Source organism: Rhineura floridana, chromosome 6 (genome assembly GCF_030035675.1).
Source record: "Rhineura floridana isolate rRhiFlo1 chromosome 6, rRhiFlo1.hap2, whole genome shotgun sequence".
NCBI classification, from domain to species: Eukaryota; Metazoa; Chordata; class Lepidosauria; order Squamata; family Rhineuridae; genus Rhineura; species Rhineura floridana.
This window is the reverse complement of record NC_084485.1, coordinates 84981734-84999307: the sequence shown is the minus strand read 5'-3', so window position 1 is coordinate 84999307 and position 17574 is coordinate 84981734. Positions and strand designations below refer to the sequence as shown.

The window sequence follows — 17574 nt, the reverse complement described above, 5'->3', positions numbered from 1 at the left end:
TGTCTAGATAAGCTTGCCTAAACCAAACATTTTATAGCTGTGCTGAAAAGAATACAGCGAAAGTGCCTGCCTGATGTCAATAGGCAGGTGGTTCCAAAGAGTAAGTGCTGTCATACTAAAAGAACAATTACAAGTGCAGAACAAGTATTATGTGACAGCTGTAACAGTGCCTGTTGCACAGAGTGGGCACATATGGGGTAACGAAATTCCACAAGTAAATTGGCCCCAAGCTGTTAAGGGTTTTATATACCAATATACCAATAGCAACACCTTGGCCCGGTAACAAATCAGCAACCAATGCAGATTCCTGAGCAGTTATATGTTGAGAGGGTCTCACTCCTGTCAGGAATCTGGCAGCTGCCCTAACTGCAGTTTCCAGGTCAAGTGCAAGGGAAACTGCAAATTTAGTTTGTTATATAAAGTCATTAACCTGAGGCCATATGAGTAGATTCTAGTTGCCTGTCTGCCGGGCCACATTAAGCTGAGAGGGCCCCTAGACTGATTGGTGTTTGGGGGGCCCTTCTCCTCTTAGGCAATATTTTTCTCAAACCCCTTACAATGGTAATGGACTGATGGTATATATGTGTGCCATCAACCAAGATGGCGGCAGAGGCTTCAGCCCCTTAGGGAAACCTTCGCCGCCATCTTGATTGATGGCAAACCACAAAAAACAGCGGAGAAAAAGGTAAGTGAAGCAGGGGGATAGTGGACGGTTCGGAAGCTCTTGTCCCGCGATCTGTGGCTCCTGTCCTGCTTCCATGGATCGCGGAAGGAGAGCAGAAGGCCCTCTGTAGTTCCAGGGGCCCTCAGGCCAGTGCCCCACCTGGCCGCCTGTTAGAACCAGCCCTGCCTATACATACAGTATGCATGCCACAAACCGCGAAGATTAAACACAGCGATCAATACTAAATATCAGCACAGTGCACAGGAGCAGTAAACTTATGAAAAATAAAATGTTTAATGGACCGTTTTTATTTGGGTGGTGTGCATTATGTCTTTTAAGCCATTCTTTTAGAACGTTATGAATGCAATTGCAAAGTGCAAACATTTTCTTTTTGTACATAATGAAAAATCTGTATTATAATTTTTTTTAGCTTATGCATGGACCCCCAAGAGCTCCGGGCCCCTAGGCTTCATCCTACCAAGCCTAATAGATAATTCGGCCCTGCTGTCTGCCCATGTATCTACTGCCCATCTTTCACATACTTGCATCCTAAAACCTTGTGACGTTTGTTTAGAAATTCCCAGGGAATACCGAAGAAGTGCCATCTGTTCCACTCCAGGGACAAACATGGATGTTTCCCAATACTGTCGTCTCTAGACTTTGTCGCGACTGCAGGTCCCAGGAGAAGAGATTTCCTTTTGCTATTTTGCTTAATAGGTTTGACTGTTCCCATTATTTCAACAGGTTAACTGGATGCAGGAGTCAACTGCTACTCCAGCAAGACAGAAAACACTAATAATAAAAGCTAGCAGGGATGGAACAGCCGGCTGGGCCAGGGAAGTGATTAATGCCTCTCTGCGAGAGGGGGTGGTCCCTGGCTGCCTGAAAGAGGCAGTAGTAAGACCACTCCTGAAGAGGCCCTCCCTGGACCCAGAAAATCTTAATAACTATCAGCGGTGTCACTAGCGGGAATGCGGGGGGGGCGTGGACCTCTGGCACGCGCGTGCGCGCGCACACGCTCACCACACGCTCCAGGCTGGTGGTGGAAGGCCGTCCCGGCTTCACCGCCAGTGGGCGGGCGCCTGCTGTCGGTCTCACCCGCCTGCCTCCAAGGAGGAGTTGGTTGCGCCGACCCAGAGTGCTTCTCTGCTCCTTTGCTGGCCAACGGCGCGGGGCAGGGCGGCTCTGGGTGTCACCACCCCTCAGGGGGTGGTGCATTGCAGTGGTTCCGCTCCTACTTGGCAGGTCGCCTCCAGAAGGTGGTGCTTGGGGAACATTACTCGGCACCCTGGACTCTCCAGTATGTGGCTCCGCAGGGGTAAGTTCTGTCCCCCATGCTGTTCAACATCTACATGAAACCGTTGGGTGCGGTCATCCGGAGCTTTGGAGTGCGCTTCCATCAGTATGCTGATGACACGCAGCTCTATTTCTCCTTTTCATCTTCTTCAGGTGAGGCTGTCAATGTGCTGAACCAGTGCCTGGCTGCAACAATGGACTGGATGAGGGCTAATAAACTGAGGCTCAATCCAGATAAGACTGAGATGCTGCTAGTGGGTGGTTCTTCTGACCAGATGGTAGATGTCCAACCTGTTCTGGATAGGGTTGCACTCCCCCTGAAGGAGCAGGTTCGTAGCTTGGGGGTTCTCCTAGAACTATCTCTGTCACTTGAGGCTCAGGTAGCCTTGGTGGCACGGAGTGCCTTCTACCAACTTCGGTTGGTGGCCCAACTATGACCCTATCTGGACAGGGATTACCTGGCTTCAGTTGTCCATGCTCTGGTAACCTCCAAATTAGATTACTGCAATGCACTCTACGTGGGGCTGCCTTTGAAGACGGTTCGGAAGCTGCAGCTTGTGCAAAATGCAGCGACCAGATTGGTAACAGGGATCAGACGGTCCGAACATATAAAACCGATTCTGGGCCGCTTGCATTGGCTGCCTGTATGTTTCCGAGCTCGATTCAAGGTGCTGGTTTTGACCTATAAAGCCTTACACAGTTTGGGACCACAATACCTGATGGAGCGCCTCTCCCAATATGAACCCACCCATACACTACGTTCAAGATCAAAGGCCCTCCTCCGGGTGCCTACTCCAAGGGAAGCTCGGAGGGTGGCAACAAGGGAGAGGGCCTTCTCAGTGGTGGCCCCCAAATTATGGAATGATCTCCCTGACGAGGTACGCCTGGTGCCAACACTGTTATATTTTCGGTGCCAGGTCAAGACTTTCCTCTTCTCCCAGGCATTTTAGCATGTGTTTTTAAATTGTTTTTATATTGTTTTGAATTTTAAAATTGTGTTTTAAATTGTTTTTAAAATATGTTTTAAATTGTGTATTTGTTTTAATGTTTTTGATTGCTGTAAACCGCCCAGAGAACTTCGGCTATGGGGCGGTATACAAGTGCAATCAATCAATCAATCAATCAATCAATAAATGGATATCTAGGAATTTTCTAAGGGCAAAATGGATGACATAGATTTAGATTAGCTAGCTGAAATGTGTGGAAATCCTCAAAGGGCTATATTACAGGCTGAACAATGACTTAAAAGAGTGGTAGGCTCTTTTAGTAATGCTTATACCAATAAGATATAGATTGGTAAGCAAAATGAATCAGTCAGTTGGTAGAGTTTCTTCAAGTTTGGGCAGGTAAGTTTGAAAACATAACAGTAAGTATATGTGCTAGATGTTCTGAAATCAGGCAGAAAGCCATAAAAATTAAATAAAAAATGTAATCAGCTTTTGATTTCTAAGGCCGTTTCCTAATTTTGAGAGGTAGGATTCTGTTTGTTTTCTTTGTTTTTCCTTTGGTGCAACATATGCACCAACTGTATATTATCATTCACTTCAGCACAAGGTGTGTACATTAGGGCAGCTTTTCACATTACATTAGAAGCAAATAAGTCTAGATGTAGGTACTCCAATCACCTTTGACGTATGGAAACTTAGAGTGTAATCCAACCCCCCCCCCACTTCCCCCCACTGGCAGGCTTTGCAGAGCAGCATCACATCACATCCAAAGCCTGGCTTTTCACCACTGCAGCAGCAGAAAATAGAGGGTCAGGATGTGTAGCTGCCTCATATGATACTGAGTTTAAAGTGGGTGTATATATTGGGTTGGATCTAGACTTTGCCTCCCACAAGTAGAAGGGCTTTTTCTGCCTGTGGAAGAGTACTGATCCAGCAGAAGAATCCCACTGGCAAAATGGGAGAGGAGGAAATTTTTTGTCTATTTCCCCCTTCCCCTGCAGCCCCCTATGTCCCCTGAAAATCTGATCCAGAGGGTTGGGGGACCCTCCAAAACAGCATGGGAAGTGGTGTTGGGGGCTGCAAGAGGAAGGGGATATTGTCAAAAATGCTTTCCCCTCCTTCCATTGATGTGTGTGTCCTGAGTATAACTCACAGCTTAGAAAAGTTACTTTTTTGAACTACAACTCTCATCAGCCCCAGCCAGCATGGCAACTGGATTGGGCTGATGGGAGTTGTAGTTCAAAAAAGTAACTTTTCCAAGCTCTGGTGACTCCACTCAAAGGACGCTACTGCCAGCCACAGCAAATTTTAGATCCAATCCACTGTATGGTAGCATTTATTCCAATATCTATGTATCCCTTGTGGCCCTTAATAACTTTTCCATGGCAGATGTCAGCAATGAGCTAGGTGACTCCCAAACCCAAAATAAGCTAGCCATGTGCTGTTCAGCTAAGATGGAGTCTGCATTCTAGAGGTTTCTCCAAAATGTGGGGGCTGGGGAAGTGAACCCTGTTTACCCTAAGGAGACAGGAACGGAGGGTTGAGATTCAAAGTGAACACTGAAGTCATCTGTTTTGAATTTTTACCTGTATGTAAAACCTGTCTTTATCTCTCTTGCAGAAACTCAGACCCCAGAGGAATGTGGTCAACAGATAAAAGTGATCCTGGAATCTGCCTGCCTCCCTCAATGGCACAGACTCCTGCTGCAGCATCTGACCAGACATTTCTGTAAACTATGCCAGAATGGCAGCAGGAATCACCTCACCCCCAGGGTGCTTGGAGAAGCCTTAAGTGAAGTGCTTTTTAAACCATCCCCATCAAGGTATCTGCTGGACCATGTACTACATTTCCTATTTACCAGAAACTAGTTGTTTATTTATTTGATTGATGGATTTATTGATTAATACATTCCTGTCTCACCTTTCTTCCAAGGAGCTCAAGGTAGCATTCATGGTTCTCCCCTCCCCATTTTATTCTCATTTTATTAACCCTGTGATAGTTTAGGCTGAGGCACAGTGATTGGCCCAAGGTCACCCAGTGAGCTTCATGGCTGAGTGAGGATTTGTCATAGTCCAACACCCTAACCATTACACCGCAGTGGCTCATCTGCTCCTTATTCAAATGACCAGTCTAGAACTTCATTTTAAAGCTGAGATTTTAAAAATAAGATTTGATTCCTCCCCACTAGCAAATAATGTTCAAACCGTATCTGCTTTTCAAAAATATCCCAAGTAAAAACCAGTTACATTTCAGATTGAGAAGTCTATTCCTTTTACCATTTGCAAAGTTCCAAAATAAAAGGGTTTTGGACAATGACTTTCAATAGGCCATCATGTCACTGCTGCCTTGACTGTTTTGGCAGAAAGATGATATATACATAAATAAAAAGAAAGAGATGTAAATAAGTAAGTAACCAGAATGGCATGAAAGCAAGCATAGAGCTGCAGCAACCATGTTATTCAAGTAAGTTTGAAATCAGGCCATGGTTAGTATTAAAGTTGGGAGCAGCACCTTTGATCCATAAAACTTTGCTACCTGTGAGGCTCTTGCAGTACTGGAACCCTTGGTCACATTTAGAGTTGCACAAATTCTGGGACTTGCTATGTCTTATCATGTTCAAGGGACAAATCCGAATCCCTAACCGTCAGCAATTGGGCTTAATAGAGCAGCATAGCCGCCACAGCCTTGCCACTCATGCCAGTCAGGACAGAAGGTAGGAGAAAAAATACCACCTTGCTATGTCAGCTCCCAGGGTGGCTCAGTGAAGAAGTCTAGATCAGGCCTATTGTAGCCTCAGGATCCTGTGCTAACTCAGTTCCACCTCTTCCCCTAAGTGCCCTGTTTTTTGGGGGGGGGTGTTCTGTTCACAACTGCTGGCAGGGATAGTGCTGTCACAGCTTCTGCCCGCCTGCCATTTGGGCGAGTGCATTGGTTGGGGCACACCTCGCTAGCAGGGCTTCTCATAGTCAGGGCTGGGCAGAGAGATACCTCCACTTCATCCAAACCACCTCCAGCATGATGGATTGGGAGTTTGGCTTGCTCGGCCTCATCTCAGTGTCAGACTCCATCTGCTATTATAGCAAAACTAAACAAGCAGAAGCCCTGGCTAACATTATACTAAGTTCTTTGTCCTCATTTTCCTAGCATGGAAGTGAATCCTGAGCACCGTGTGAAGATTATTGAGGCTCTTATTGTTGTTGGTGGAGTGTCAGAAATCCAGGCAGCACCAGGTAGGAAATCACTGAAAGCACAAGCTTGCAAAACATTATGGAATTAGGAGATTGGGCTGACTGTATTTTGTGATCAATAATATGCAGCATCTGACAACTGGTCTTTGCTATGAGGCTATCTATGCCATGCATTTGATACACTGTGTTCCTAAGGACTGCCTTTAGAGCACATAACATTGGCCTTGAGCCTTTAAGGAATGGCAGGAAAGGAGGTCTGCAATGGGCATTCCTCTTGGTATGAAGAGTTTCCTTGTGTCACACTAGCTTCTTGGACTGTGTTCAGCTGAGTTTTGTTGAATTGTTTTTCCTCAGGTTTGTTCATATTGAATGTATGTGACCACAGTTAATTGTATTGGTAAGCAATCCTGTTCTACCACCGTAACAGAAAATGGTGAGGGAAGTGAGTGGCACTGTACTTTACTAGTATGAGATTTTGTGAAAGCTTCATGCCAACTTAGCTATCAGTTCAGCACTTTGGTGCAAACTTGGAGTCAAAGAAAGTTCTTAGGTAGAGTCCCAGGAAAAAGATGATACTTGTCCTTTCAGTTTTCTGATACAAACGCTGGTGCATGGACTGCAGCTTCAGTCCTGATGCCAGGCTGATTTGTTTTCTGTTTTAGACTGCCAGGACATGCTGATAACTAGCATTGTATCAGCACCTATATGTGTGTAATGCAGAGTGTGGACATTCATAAATTATAGCACTGCAACAAATCTTTGCTGTAAAAATAGGTATTTTGAGTCCCTAAAATATTTCTTGAAATCTCTTGCTTATTGCTATTATCATGACTTTTCGCAACTTGTTTGCAGGTCTGATCAGAAGCCATTATTTTTCAGACCATGTCCTTCTTGAAAACTATGTGATTTTAAAATGTACCTGATGCTCCCTTTAATCCATCATCTTCCTTCCCCTCCTCTGCATGTTCCTGTTGACTTTGTTTCCCAGGAATTATATCCATATCTTTGAGTTTATCTTCTTCCATGTCTTTTGAAGCTTTTCTCAAGAAATCCCTTGCTTTTTGAACAGTATTCAATCGATATTTCTGTTGTCTGAATGTAAAAATCACTCCTTCTGGAACATCCCATCTAAATTGAATTTTGCATTGCTTAAGTTTTTCTGTAAAGAAAGCATATTCTTTTCTCTTACGTAAAAGTCTAATAGGAATTGCTTTCATCACCAGTATTTCCTTACCATCAATTTTAAAGGTATTGTTGAAGTGTTGTTGTAATACCATATCTCTGGTCGTCTTTTTTATAAAGTGAACAAGCACATCTCTTGGAATTTTTTTCATTGTTACATATCTGGAATTAATTCTATAAACTTTATCTATTTCAGATTTGTCTCTGTGGCAATATCACATCTCAATTTCAGAGTAAAGCCATCTTGTTCCAAAGAGCCTTTGGGGGGGACTGAAGGTAGAGCCTGTAACTGATTCCCCCCCTTTTTAGGTTTTACCTCTTTAGTCCCTTTTAATATCACTCCCCTATATTTCTTAACTGTATTTTATGCATTTTTATCTGTTTTAATGTTTTTGTAATTTTATTTTGATTTTATTGTGAGCTGCACTATGTGCCCTATTGTAGGGTAGAAGGGCAGGATAGAAACATTTTAAATAAATAAATAAAGGCAATGCTTTCTGCCCTCACTCTGAATTAGCTTCAGGACAATGCCATCAAATCTGACTGTGTAACATGACATCATTTCTCTGAACACAATGTTTCCCAATTGACTGAGATTATGTAGCCAGAAAGAACCACCAGATTTAGCTAAGTGATGAAGTTGCAAAACCAATTCAGTGTGAGGGCAGAAAGTATTGCCCTCATGCTGAATGTGTATTGAGAAGGGAACCATACTGCAAAAATGTTCACCCCTGTATGCAGGCCACCACAAAACATTCCAGAAGGGGTGCACATTTCATAAGGGAAGAAAATGTTCTCTCTCTCTCTCTCACACTCACACTCACACTCACACACACACACACACACACACACACACACACACACACACACACACCCCCCAATAAAATCCATTCCAAAATCTTTTCGAAATGAAGGACAGATAAGCGTTTACATGCAGTAAGTTGGTGGAAATCATTCTGATCAATTACTGTACTGCAAACTGACTGCCTATGTATTGTAATTAGAGGTGAACCAAAATAACCTTGAGGACTTTCATTTTTGCTTTTTTGTTGTTGGGGATCCTCCTTTTTTATGTACTTTTTACTGCTCCATCAAATTTTTGTCTATGTTTTGCCTGAGTATTCGATACTGGAAGGAAGTACAAAGAAGTCTCCAAAGGTTCATTTTTTAAAAAAGTTTGTAGGTAAGTGTGCATTCCTTGAGGTTGCTCACACACTTGAACATGTAACTGTAGACAGGGCTGAATCTGGGGTAGAGTCACATGTGCTGGAAGAAGCACAAATGGGCTGTGAGGAGGGCTTAGTTGGGTTGGGAACCTTCCCCAATCTTGGCTAGACAAGAGCTGCACAATTCCTTTGCTCCCATTGCTCAGAGCTTTCGCTGAGTTGTGACCTATGGGCTAGCGCAAGGACTACAGTTATCTGAAGTTTATACATGAGTCTTTCTGGGATTTTATACAGCACTGTCTGCACTGCAATTTGCGTTCCTGACATGGAGGAAATATATTTGTTTGATTTGTTAGCTGTTTGATGAAAGTTTCTCTCCCACCAAACAGGCAACGTTGAAACTCATGGAAAATTAGTTCATCTATTATTGTAATGATCTGGAGCAGCACATGAGTTTGTTGTATTTCTACTTGCTGTTGTCAACATAGACCCTTATTGGAAAGAAGTGAGGAAGGTTCTTTTTTCACACCACAGTGACACCTGCCCCGCAGTCTCCAGGTCACAGGTTCAGTGAAGTCTCTTGAGGCAGACCAGTTAAGACACTGTTAGTGGCTTTGCTAACTGTACCACCTCTCACAGGCATGTTTCTGATAATCAGAGAGGAAGGAAGTTGACAAACGCTAGGGAATTCACCACCCAACTCTCAGTTCCATGGTTGCTTTCATGGCCCTGGTGCCCTCCCTCTTTCTGGCAACCCAGAAGGTATTCACCCTGCCTGGGGGAGGAATGGAAGATCCAAGCTTGTCTCGCCTTCTTGCCTTTGTCCATGGTTGTTAGCTTGATCGGCAGCACAGCTGGCAGCTGGGGATGGTTTAATTGCTCTTCAGGGAATTGCTGAGGTGATGTTACAGGAACGCCTTTGGTGAGGGTTGACTTTGGGAAGAGTCCAGCACACAGAAGGGAAAGGGAAGGGAAGTTGTGTTTGCTATATTTTCCAGTTCACTGTTTGCTCACATGAGGTTTATTGGCAGAAGGGATGGCTCCTGATCCTGTTTGCATTTATCATCTGACCAGCTAGGTTCAGCAAGGTTATGAAGAGGTAATTCTGGAGGCAGATGACAGGACTAAAGTCTTTCCTCATGAGTACTCCACATCCTGAAGCCCTATTGATTCATTGCTTTGCTAGACGGGACATTTATCAATAGAGTTATAACTTTCAGATGTACCAACTAAACTTGCTTAAACCTATGAATTTCTGATGAGTAGTTTTCCCACACTCAGAAGTTTTCATTTAAAGATGGGAATTTAGCTAGACTAAACTATCCTGTTGGATGGTTTCTCAGTCCAGCAGGAATTAATAACCAGCACTGGTGACTTTTGTGTAGCTATCTCCATTTGCAAAAAGCAGAAAAATGAGTACAGAGCACTAAATAAATAATAAACATTTATTTATTTATTAAATTTATATCCCACCCTTTCCCCCAGTAGGAGCCCAACAACACCAAAATAACTACCAGATAATATTCTTTTACCACTGGTGGTATTTGGTTTAGGGTATGATGAGAGGCTTATCCTTCTTCATTCTGGTTGTGTGTATTATTAACCTACTATAACAAATAAGAATACAACCAATATTTTGTCAGTTTGGGCGCTGCAAAAGCTTGCACTGTGGGCAAGCCCTCAGATCAACGTAGGTGTAATCTTTGCTACTGGAAACTTTGTAAAATGATGCCACAGGAGGCTGAAGTGTGGAACTAGACTGCCTCTTGAGAAGACACAATTCAAGGGGCACAGTCAGGCCAAAAGTACTGCATGAGATTGTTTACCACGATTACTGGTGTATTTGGTCCCTGAATGAACTGAGGAGTATTTGTGTTTTTATTTAAAATGTTTATCTGTGGCTTTTCCAGTAAAAACAGTTTCCAAAGTATGACCCATAAAGCTCTGCAACATCATGAGTTCTGGGGCACACTCTCATCCTGTGCAGGTACATTCTTACTTTACTTTCAATCCTGCACGGCCAAGAGGAACTAAAATCCTTGAGCCAACCTGACTAATTCCAGATGTTTTTAGTAGATATTTATCAATGTCATTGATGAATAACAGAAAAATCCTACTCATGCCTACTCAAAAGTAAGTTTCACTGAGTTCAGTGGGTATTACTCCCAGGTAAGTGGATATAGTATTGCATCAATAGGACATACTTCTGAGTAGAAATGTATAAGATTGCACTGTAAATTCAGCTGAATTCACCGCTCACCAGCAGTAAGTTCCTCATGTAAGCAAGACTTGAATCAGAGAGGTTGGTCTAGTTTAACCAATTCAATTGCTAAATTGAACTGTGTCTCTATTTTGTTACTGTAATATATATTTCTCATTTGGTTTGTAATGGCTATTAGTCAAAAACAATAAAATGATGACTGACTAAAAAAAAAAGAATTTGTTGGCATGAGGTTATGCAAGAGTCCATTAACATAGTGTACAAGTTTAGTTGGAGGGTTTATTTTTAGGTTCAATCTTCACTTATTTAAGAGTTACCTTTGGAAATGTACATCTTGATTAGATGTGGCTTCTTTAACTGTTAGACTGCTCTTGCTATGACAGAGAGAGAAGCTTTGGACGTTGGCTCTGTATTGCTAAAGATACATTTTATGCTAATATACAGTAAAGCAATGCAGAATCAAGCATATTCCAAAAAGCAGAGTTGTTGAGTGGGGATCCAGAGAGCAGGCAGTACAGGAGGTCAGTCAAGTGGCGGGACAAGTCAGGTAAACCAAGAGTCTGGGAGCTGAAAGACGTGCATTGTTCCAGTTGCTGTAAGGCCTCAACTGAGGGTTTATATAGTTTGGTCTCTCAAACTATTCTTAGAACCAGCTGCAAGCTCTTAATCCTGAGGAGTAAAGGACTTTACTCATGAGCTGTTCTGTTTCCTTGGGCTTTCAAGGGCATGCTCCTTTGATGAGTAGCCATCTTAGCCTGGATTTTCTAGCATCTAAACTCACTGGGACTGGGAGGCAGTTTGGCTTCCCTCTCTGATTTGGAAGGGGGGTCTTCTGCTGCAAGTGAATAGGGGACTCTTCCTGAGGGTCCTTCAAGGCCAATCTCTGAAGGCAGGCCTGGTGAGCTCTCTGTCTGGATACTGAGGTCTTCTGGATTAGTGCTGGAGCTGAAGCTCTCCATCTGCTCCCAGGGGTCCCCTGACTCTTGAGAGGTCTGAGTCATTGTTGGAGGACGAGTTGGCCAGGATTAGGTCAGGCCAGGCCTGGGATGACATCTTCCTCCAGCCAGCATTCTTGAATAGCAATACATTGTTTACTTGTGTCCATGTGAATACTGCTTTGAGATAGGACAACAAAGTCTGTTATAATGATGTGGGAAACATTATCATGACTGCTTTGTACACTAACAAAGTATATCTGAAGAGATGTCTTTTCCACATTTTCATACTGTAACACAAAACTGGAATTGTTGGATGCCAAGAAAAAAGTGTATTCTGCAGCCTTCCATCAGAGCCCACCAGATCTATTATTCTGTTTTTAAAAATTAAATTTGTATCACTCTTTTTTGTTGTTGTTCAAAAATAGGAATCTCAAAAGTGGCCGCTCAAAACAAATTACAACAAAGCACAATCTGCAGCTGGAGTGTGAGGAGCCTGTCATTCACATTTATGATTATTATTATCATCATCATCATGATCATTATTATCATTATTACATTTGTATACTGCCCCATAGCCGAAGCTCTCTGGGTGGTTTACAACCATTTAAAACATTAAAAACAAATATACAAATATACAAATTTAAAAACATCTTTTTCAAAAACAATTTAAAAACACATGCTAAAAGGGTACAGCACTAAAAGTAAAGTGCAGTTTGTTAATTGTCTTCAGAGGCCCAGAGATGTACTCTGCTCTTTATCATCCTATAGCCATGTAATATCTACATGTGTTTCTTCTGGTAAATCCTCATAAATCAATCCTGCCAACCTCTAACTCACATTTATTGCTCTATTCAGAGCTCTCGCCAATCATTTAAGCAATTTTAGTATGCATCTTTTATCTCCAGTTTAGCCATGTATTAGGAAATCACATTGTTTTTTCTTTTTCATTTTCACAGCCTGAAATCTGGATGAGAGGCATCACCAGGCTCTTTACGATAAACCCCTCAGATTAATAAATATGCCAGAAAATGTGCTTAAAATTGATGCTGGAAAACACCGAGAATTAGTTTAAAAAATGGAAAGATTGGAGGCAAAAGTACATTTCTTTCCTACTGAAGGTGATTTGCATGGATCTTCAGCGTAAATGTAAATTGAAATGAAATCTCATTGCAAGTGAGATGGGCATTTCTTTGAGTGCACATGGGCAAGTCAGTCAGTTTGTATTCACATTGATGAGATTTTGCACAGTCCTTTTAGGAAACTGTCATACTAAGTCAGATCATTGGTTCATCTCAGTCTTGTCTTGTCTGCACTGACCAGCAGCAGCTCTCCAGCATTTTCCAGCCCTACCTGGAGATGCCAGGCACTGATGGAGATTTCTGCATGGAAGGCATGTGCTCTTCTACAGAGCTCTGGTCCTCTTGGAGAATCTTGTGACAATAATCTGCCTTTTTAAAAAGCTGACCCAGGACATGTAGTAACTTTGACAAGTCTTTGCTTTTCACTTCTTTCATATGTTCCTCCAGGTCTTGGGCTTCTCCCCGAGCTAACTGAGGAGTACACCTTAAACTTGCAAGTTGGCAGACATTCCTGAAAACTGGCACAAGTGCTGTGATATACATGTATGCCACAGATAGAGTCTGGCAATGCCATGACTGTGGGGCACGTATGGTGAGAACGTCTGCCTGCTAATTAATGAATATCCCCTTCTGGTCTGAGAACCCAAAAGAATAATCTTGCTCCTATGAGTGGATGAGCCCTACAAATATGAAGACTTAACACATCCTAATGTTGTCTCAGGTTCTAATACTGGGAAATGTAGGTTAAGTCCCATCCCATCCCACTCTCTCCCAAATTAAATAAATATACTGTAATTAAACAATTTCAGGTGTTTATTCCCAGTTTGAGTATTAAAAGCAGAAAGAGGTAGGAGCATCTAGGCTCATGCGGGAGTTGTTTGTGGCTTTGCTGCTGACTCACTGTGTGACCTTGGCTTACCCTTTTAACTTTCTGTATGTCTAAATTATTTCCATTGCATCTTATTTCCATCACACCTTAGCGGTGTGGGACTTCACACCATGTTTCTAAAGTTCTTTGGAGACCATGGATGGCCATAGAGGTGCTATATAAAGCTTGTGGTGTTAATATTAGTATGACAAGTGGAAGCCCTAACCACTTTGCATATCCTGTGCTATTCCTTACATGCACCCTTGTCCCACCCTTGCCTTGTAATTATACCTATATAAAATAACTAAAAATACTTTGCAATAACAGAGGCCTCTGTACAAATACTTATAAACAGGAGTCAATAGTTGATCCCCAGGGAAAGAGAACATGACCTTGTTTTGACACAAGGGTAGAATAGCCTTCTGATACCATTTTTGTGTCCTCTTTTGGAAGGCAGAAAAAGCAACATTGTCCTGTATCCGTTACTGCTAAATCCCTTCTCCTTCTGAACGTGTGCATTCACATCACTAGAAAAGTCAGTACAAGTACAAGTACAAATCTTTATTGCATGACCATAGGCCGTCGCATCACAGTTACAACACCAACACACATATTAAAATCCCAAGATAAAATACCTAATACATAATATACATAAGATCCATAAAATGCATAAAATGGTTCATCAGGGCCCATGGATGGCCAGACAGGAAGCTATATACATATTGTTTACCATTAAACAATCACTGGGCAATTATTCACCCACTCTGTCGATCAATTACATGCCAGCTCTGCAACACGTTTAGCTCGGAGCTTTTGTGCCGCCAGGGCGAAGTGGGCAACCCTATATGTGACCATATAATCTTTGTCAAATAGAAGGAAGGAAATGATATGAGGAACCTGGTAAGCTCCCTGCTGAGACAGCAGACCACTCAGGAATTTAATCCGAGGGTGAGAGTACAAAGGACACTCCAGCAAATAATGGGGCAGATCCTCAACCACCGCTGTTCCACAAATACACAACCGCTGGTCCCATGGGAGCTGAAGGTAACGGCCTGACAGGACTGCGGTCGGCATTGTCTGAAACCTGAGCGCTGTGAAAGCTTGTCTTAAATTTATTGATATGGGGTAGGTCAGGTATCTTGCTTGTAGATGATCCTGTTTAATTTCTCTGTACCACTTGGAGAATTTAGCATTAATAATCGCCAATCTATCTATCCAGAAACAATGCAGGAAAATTGTCTCCCGCAACCTCGCTCTATTGGGCAGATTTGAAGCATGGGCTGGCATATGATACAATTGATAAAAACTAGAAAGTCTGGATAGCCAGAACTTATCCTTTGAGGCCAGTTCATAGCAGGATTTCAATATTAGCTTCGCTGGTGCATTTTTTATAGATCCCCAGAAAGTAAGAAGGGCACAGTGGACACGAGCTCTGACTGGAGGTAATCCGGTCTCTGCTCGAAGTAGCGTTGCCGGAGTACCAATAGGTAAACGCAAGAGTTTTTTTAGAAAGTTATTTTGGATAGCCTCAAGGTTGGAGAGATAAGAATCCTCCCAGCCCCAGACTGCTGCCCTATACAAGATCTGTGCGAGAACGTTACTCTGAAAAACTTTTAGTGCTGGGGCAATAAGATTGCCACCTGCTGTCCTGTAAAAATTGAGAATGGCTCCGCATGATCTTAATGCGGTGGCTTTGGTGAGTTCAATATGCTTTTTCCAGGAGAGGGTATCCTGGAAATGGATACCCAAATATTTAAATACCCGACATTGATCAATTGGATGCCCTCCAATTGACCACTTAAGATTGCAGTGCCTTTTCCCCAAAACCATTACCTTGGTTTTAGAGTAATTAATCTGAAGTTTTTCTTTTGTACAATAGACATTTAGGCTTGCCAGTAAACGCCTTAAACCTTTGCGGGTGATGGATAATAGGACCATATCATCCGCATAGAGGAGTATCGATACTTTCCTATTCCCCAGTGAAGGGGGGGGGAAAGTCTGGGCCTGCTAATTCTGTAGCTATATTATTAAGATAGAGATTAAAAAGAATTGGGGCTAACAGGCACCCCTGTTTTACCCCCTTATTAACAGGGATGGGATTGGTTAGGGAGCCGGAATTTCCTACTCTTATTCTTGCGTTGGTGTTGGAATATAGTTCCTTTATAAGAAACAGAAGCCGCCTATCGATATTAGTTTTGGCAAGTTTAGCACACATCGCTGGTCTGTCTATGGAATCGAAGGCAGCTGCGAGGTCCACAAAAGCAACATAAAGGTGTTTCGTGGGACCAAGCACACTCTGTCTAGCTACGAAATAGAGTGTGAGGCAGTGATCAGTGGTACTTTGCCCTTTTCGAAAACCAGCTTGTTCAGGGCAGATGACTTGGTTGGCTGCTTCCCACTCTTCTATTTTAAGCAATAAATATTTGCTGTAGAGCTTAGTGCCGATATCCAGGAGGCTGATTGGCCGGTAATTATTAGGATCAAACCTCTCCCCCTTTTTGTAAATGGGTATGACAATACTTTGTTTCCATCCCTCCGGAAAAATACCGGTGGTGTTAAGTTGGGTAAACAGTTTGGCCAGAATAGGAGCCCACCACTCAGGAAAGTTTTTGAAAATTTCTGGTGGCAACATGTCCTCCCCCGGTGCTTTGCCTGGACTCAGGGCAGTTATAAGCGATTTTACTTGATTCACAGTAACCGGGGGCCATTGTGGCAGGTTAGACTCCTCTAGCGGGAGGCTGGTCTCAATGTCTGTAACCGGGGACACATAAAGTTTGCTGTAATGCTCATGCCAGACAGTGGCAGGTATTTGGCCAGTGATTAGATGTCTGGGAGTTTGCATCCCTTTCGCCACCAAGTCCCAGAACTGACGTTCATTTATATCCGCCACTGCTTGGTCTAATTGTTGCCATTGCGATTTCGCATACAAGTCCTTTTTCCGTTTTAACAGTAGCTTGTATGCAGATCGCAGAAGCACAAGGTGGGCATGTATAAATTTTTCCGGATTTCTTATTGCCCTCCGGGCATAGTTCGCCAACCGTCTCTTAGCACATTTACATTCATAATCGAACCATCTGTTACCCGAGAGCCAAGAGGTCATAAATTGTTTTTTCTGGGTCAGCATGGGTCTAAGGAGGGACAGAATAAGTTGGTATGGCTTCAACGCGTCTATCTCCGGGTCTAATATTTCTTAGAAAAGTCAGTAGTAGACTGCGAAAAAGACAAACAATTGAGTGTTAGAACAAATTACACCAGAACAGTCACTAGAAGCTAAAATGATGAAACTGAGGTTGTCATACTTTGGACGGATCATGAGAAGACATGATTCACTAGAGAAGACCATAATGCTGGGAAAAACAGAAGGGAGTAGAAAAAGAGGAAGGCCAAACAAGAGATGGTTATTCCATCAAGGAAGCCACAGACCTGAACTTACAAGATCTGAACAGGGTGGTTCATGACAGATGCTCTTGGAGGTCGCCAACCCTGAAAGCAGTTTGTGGCCTCGAGCAAGGCACTATTCTTCAGCCTCATAACTCTACCTATAAAATGGCAATTCTCATGAGCTGCCATTTGTCACAGGGCTGTAGGAGGGAAGAATGAGGGGAGGAGTGCAAAACAGGAGGGACCTTAGCTCAGTGGTAAAGCACATACCTGCTTCTTGTGTTCTTCCATTATGGCCTAATCTTTACATGAAGTGGATGGACCTTTCTAAGAGGGTTCTTGCCCAGGTCTTTTACCTGGGAGATAACTGTAGCTCAGTGCAAGAACATGTTTTGCACACAGGAGATCCCAATCCTTGGCATCTGCAGTAAAAAGGAACAGGAAGCAGCTGATGGCATGGACCTCTGCCTGAAACCCTAAAGTGTTGCTGCCAGCCAGAGTAGATAAGATTGGGCTGGATGATAGGCAGACGTGCCATAAGGTAGCTTCCTTTGTTCTTATGAAAGTACTAGGTAAGTAATAAATAGAGTTTTCTACTCATTACCATTTCAAATCATTTATGGCCCATTTGTGCAACCACACTA

General features: G+C 42.9%; 1 protein-coding gene across 5 annotated transcripts in view; it reads left to right on the top strand.

Annotated features, from left to right (window-relative positions):
• LOC133387641 (phosphatidylinositol 3-kinase regulatory subunit alpha-like) overlaps positions 1-17574 on the top strand; it is a 239943-nt gene that overhangs the window by 143121 nt on the left and 79248 nt on the right. For all 5 annotated transcript variants that reach the window (XM_061632858.1, XM_061632853.1, XM_061632857.1 and 2 more), the window contains 2 exons: positions 4528-4729; positions 6052-6137. In XM_061632858.1, the coding sequence (XP_061488842.1) occupies positions 4528-4729; positions 6052-6137 (288 nt within the window). The remainder of the gene's footprint in view (positions 1-4527; positions 4730-6051; positions 6138-17574) is intronic.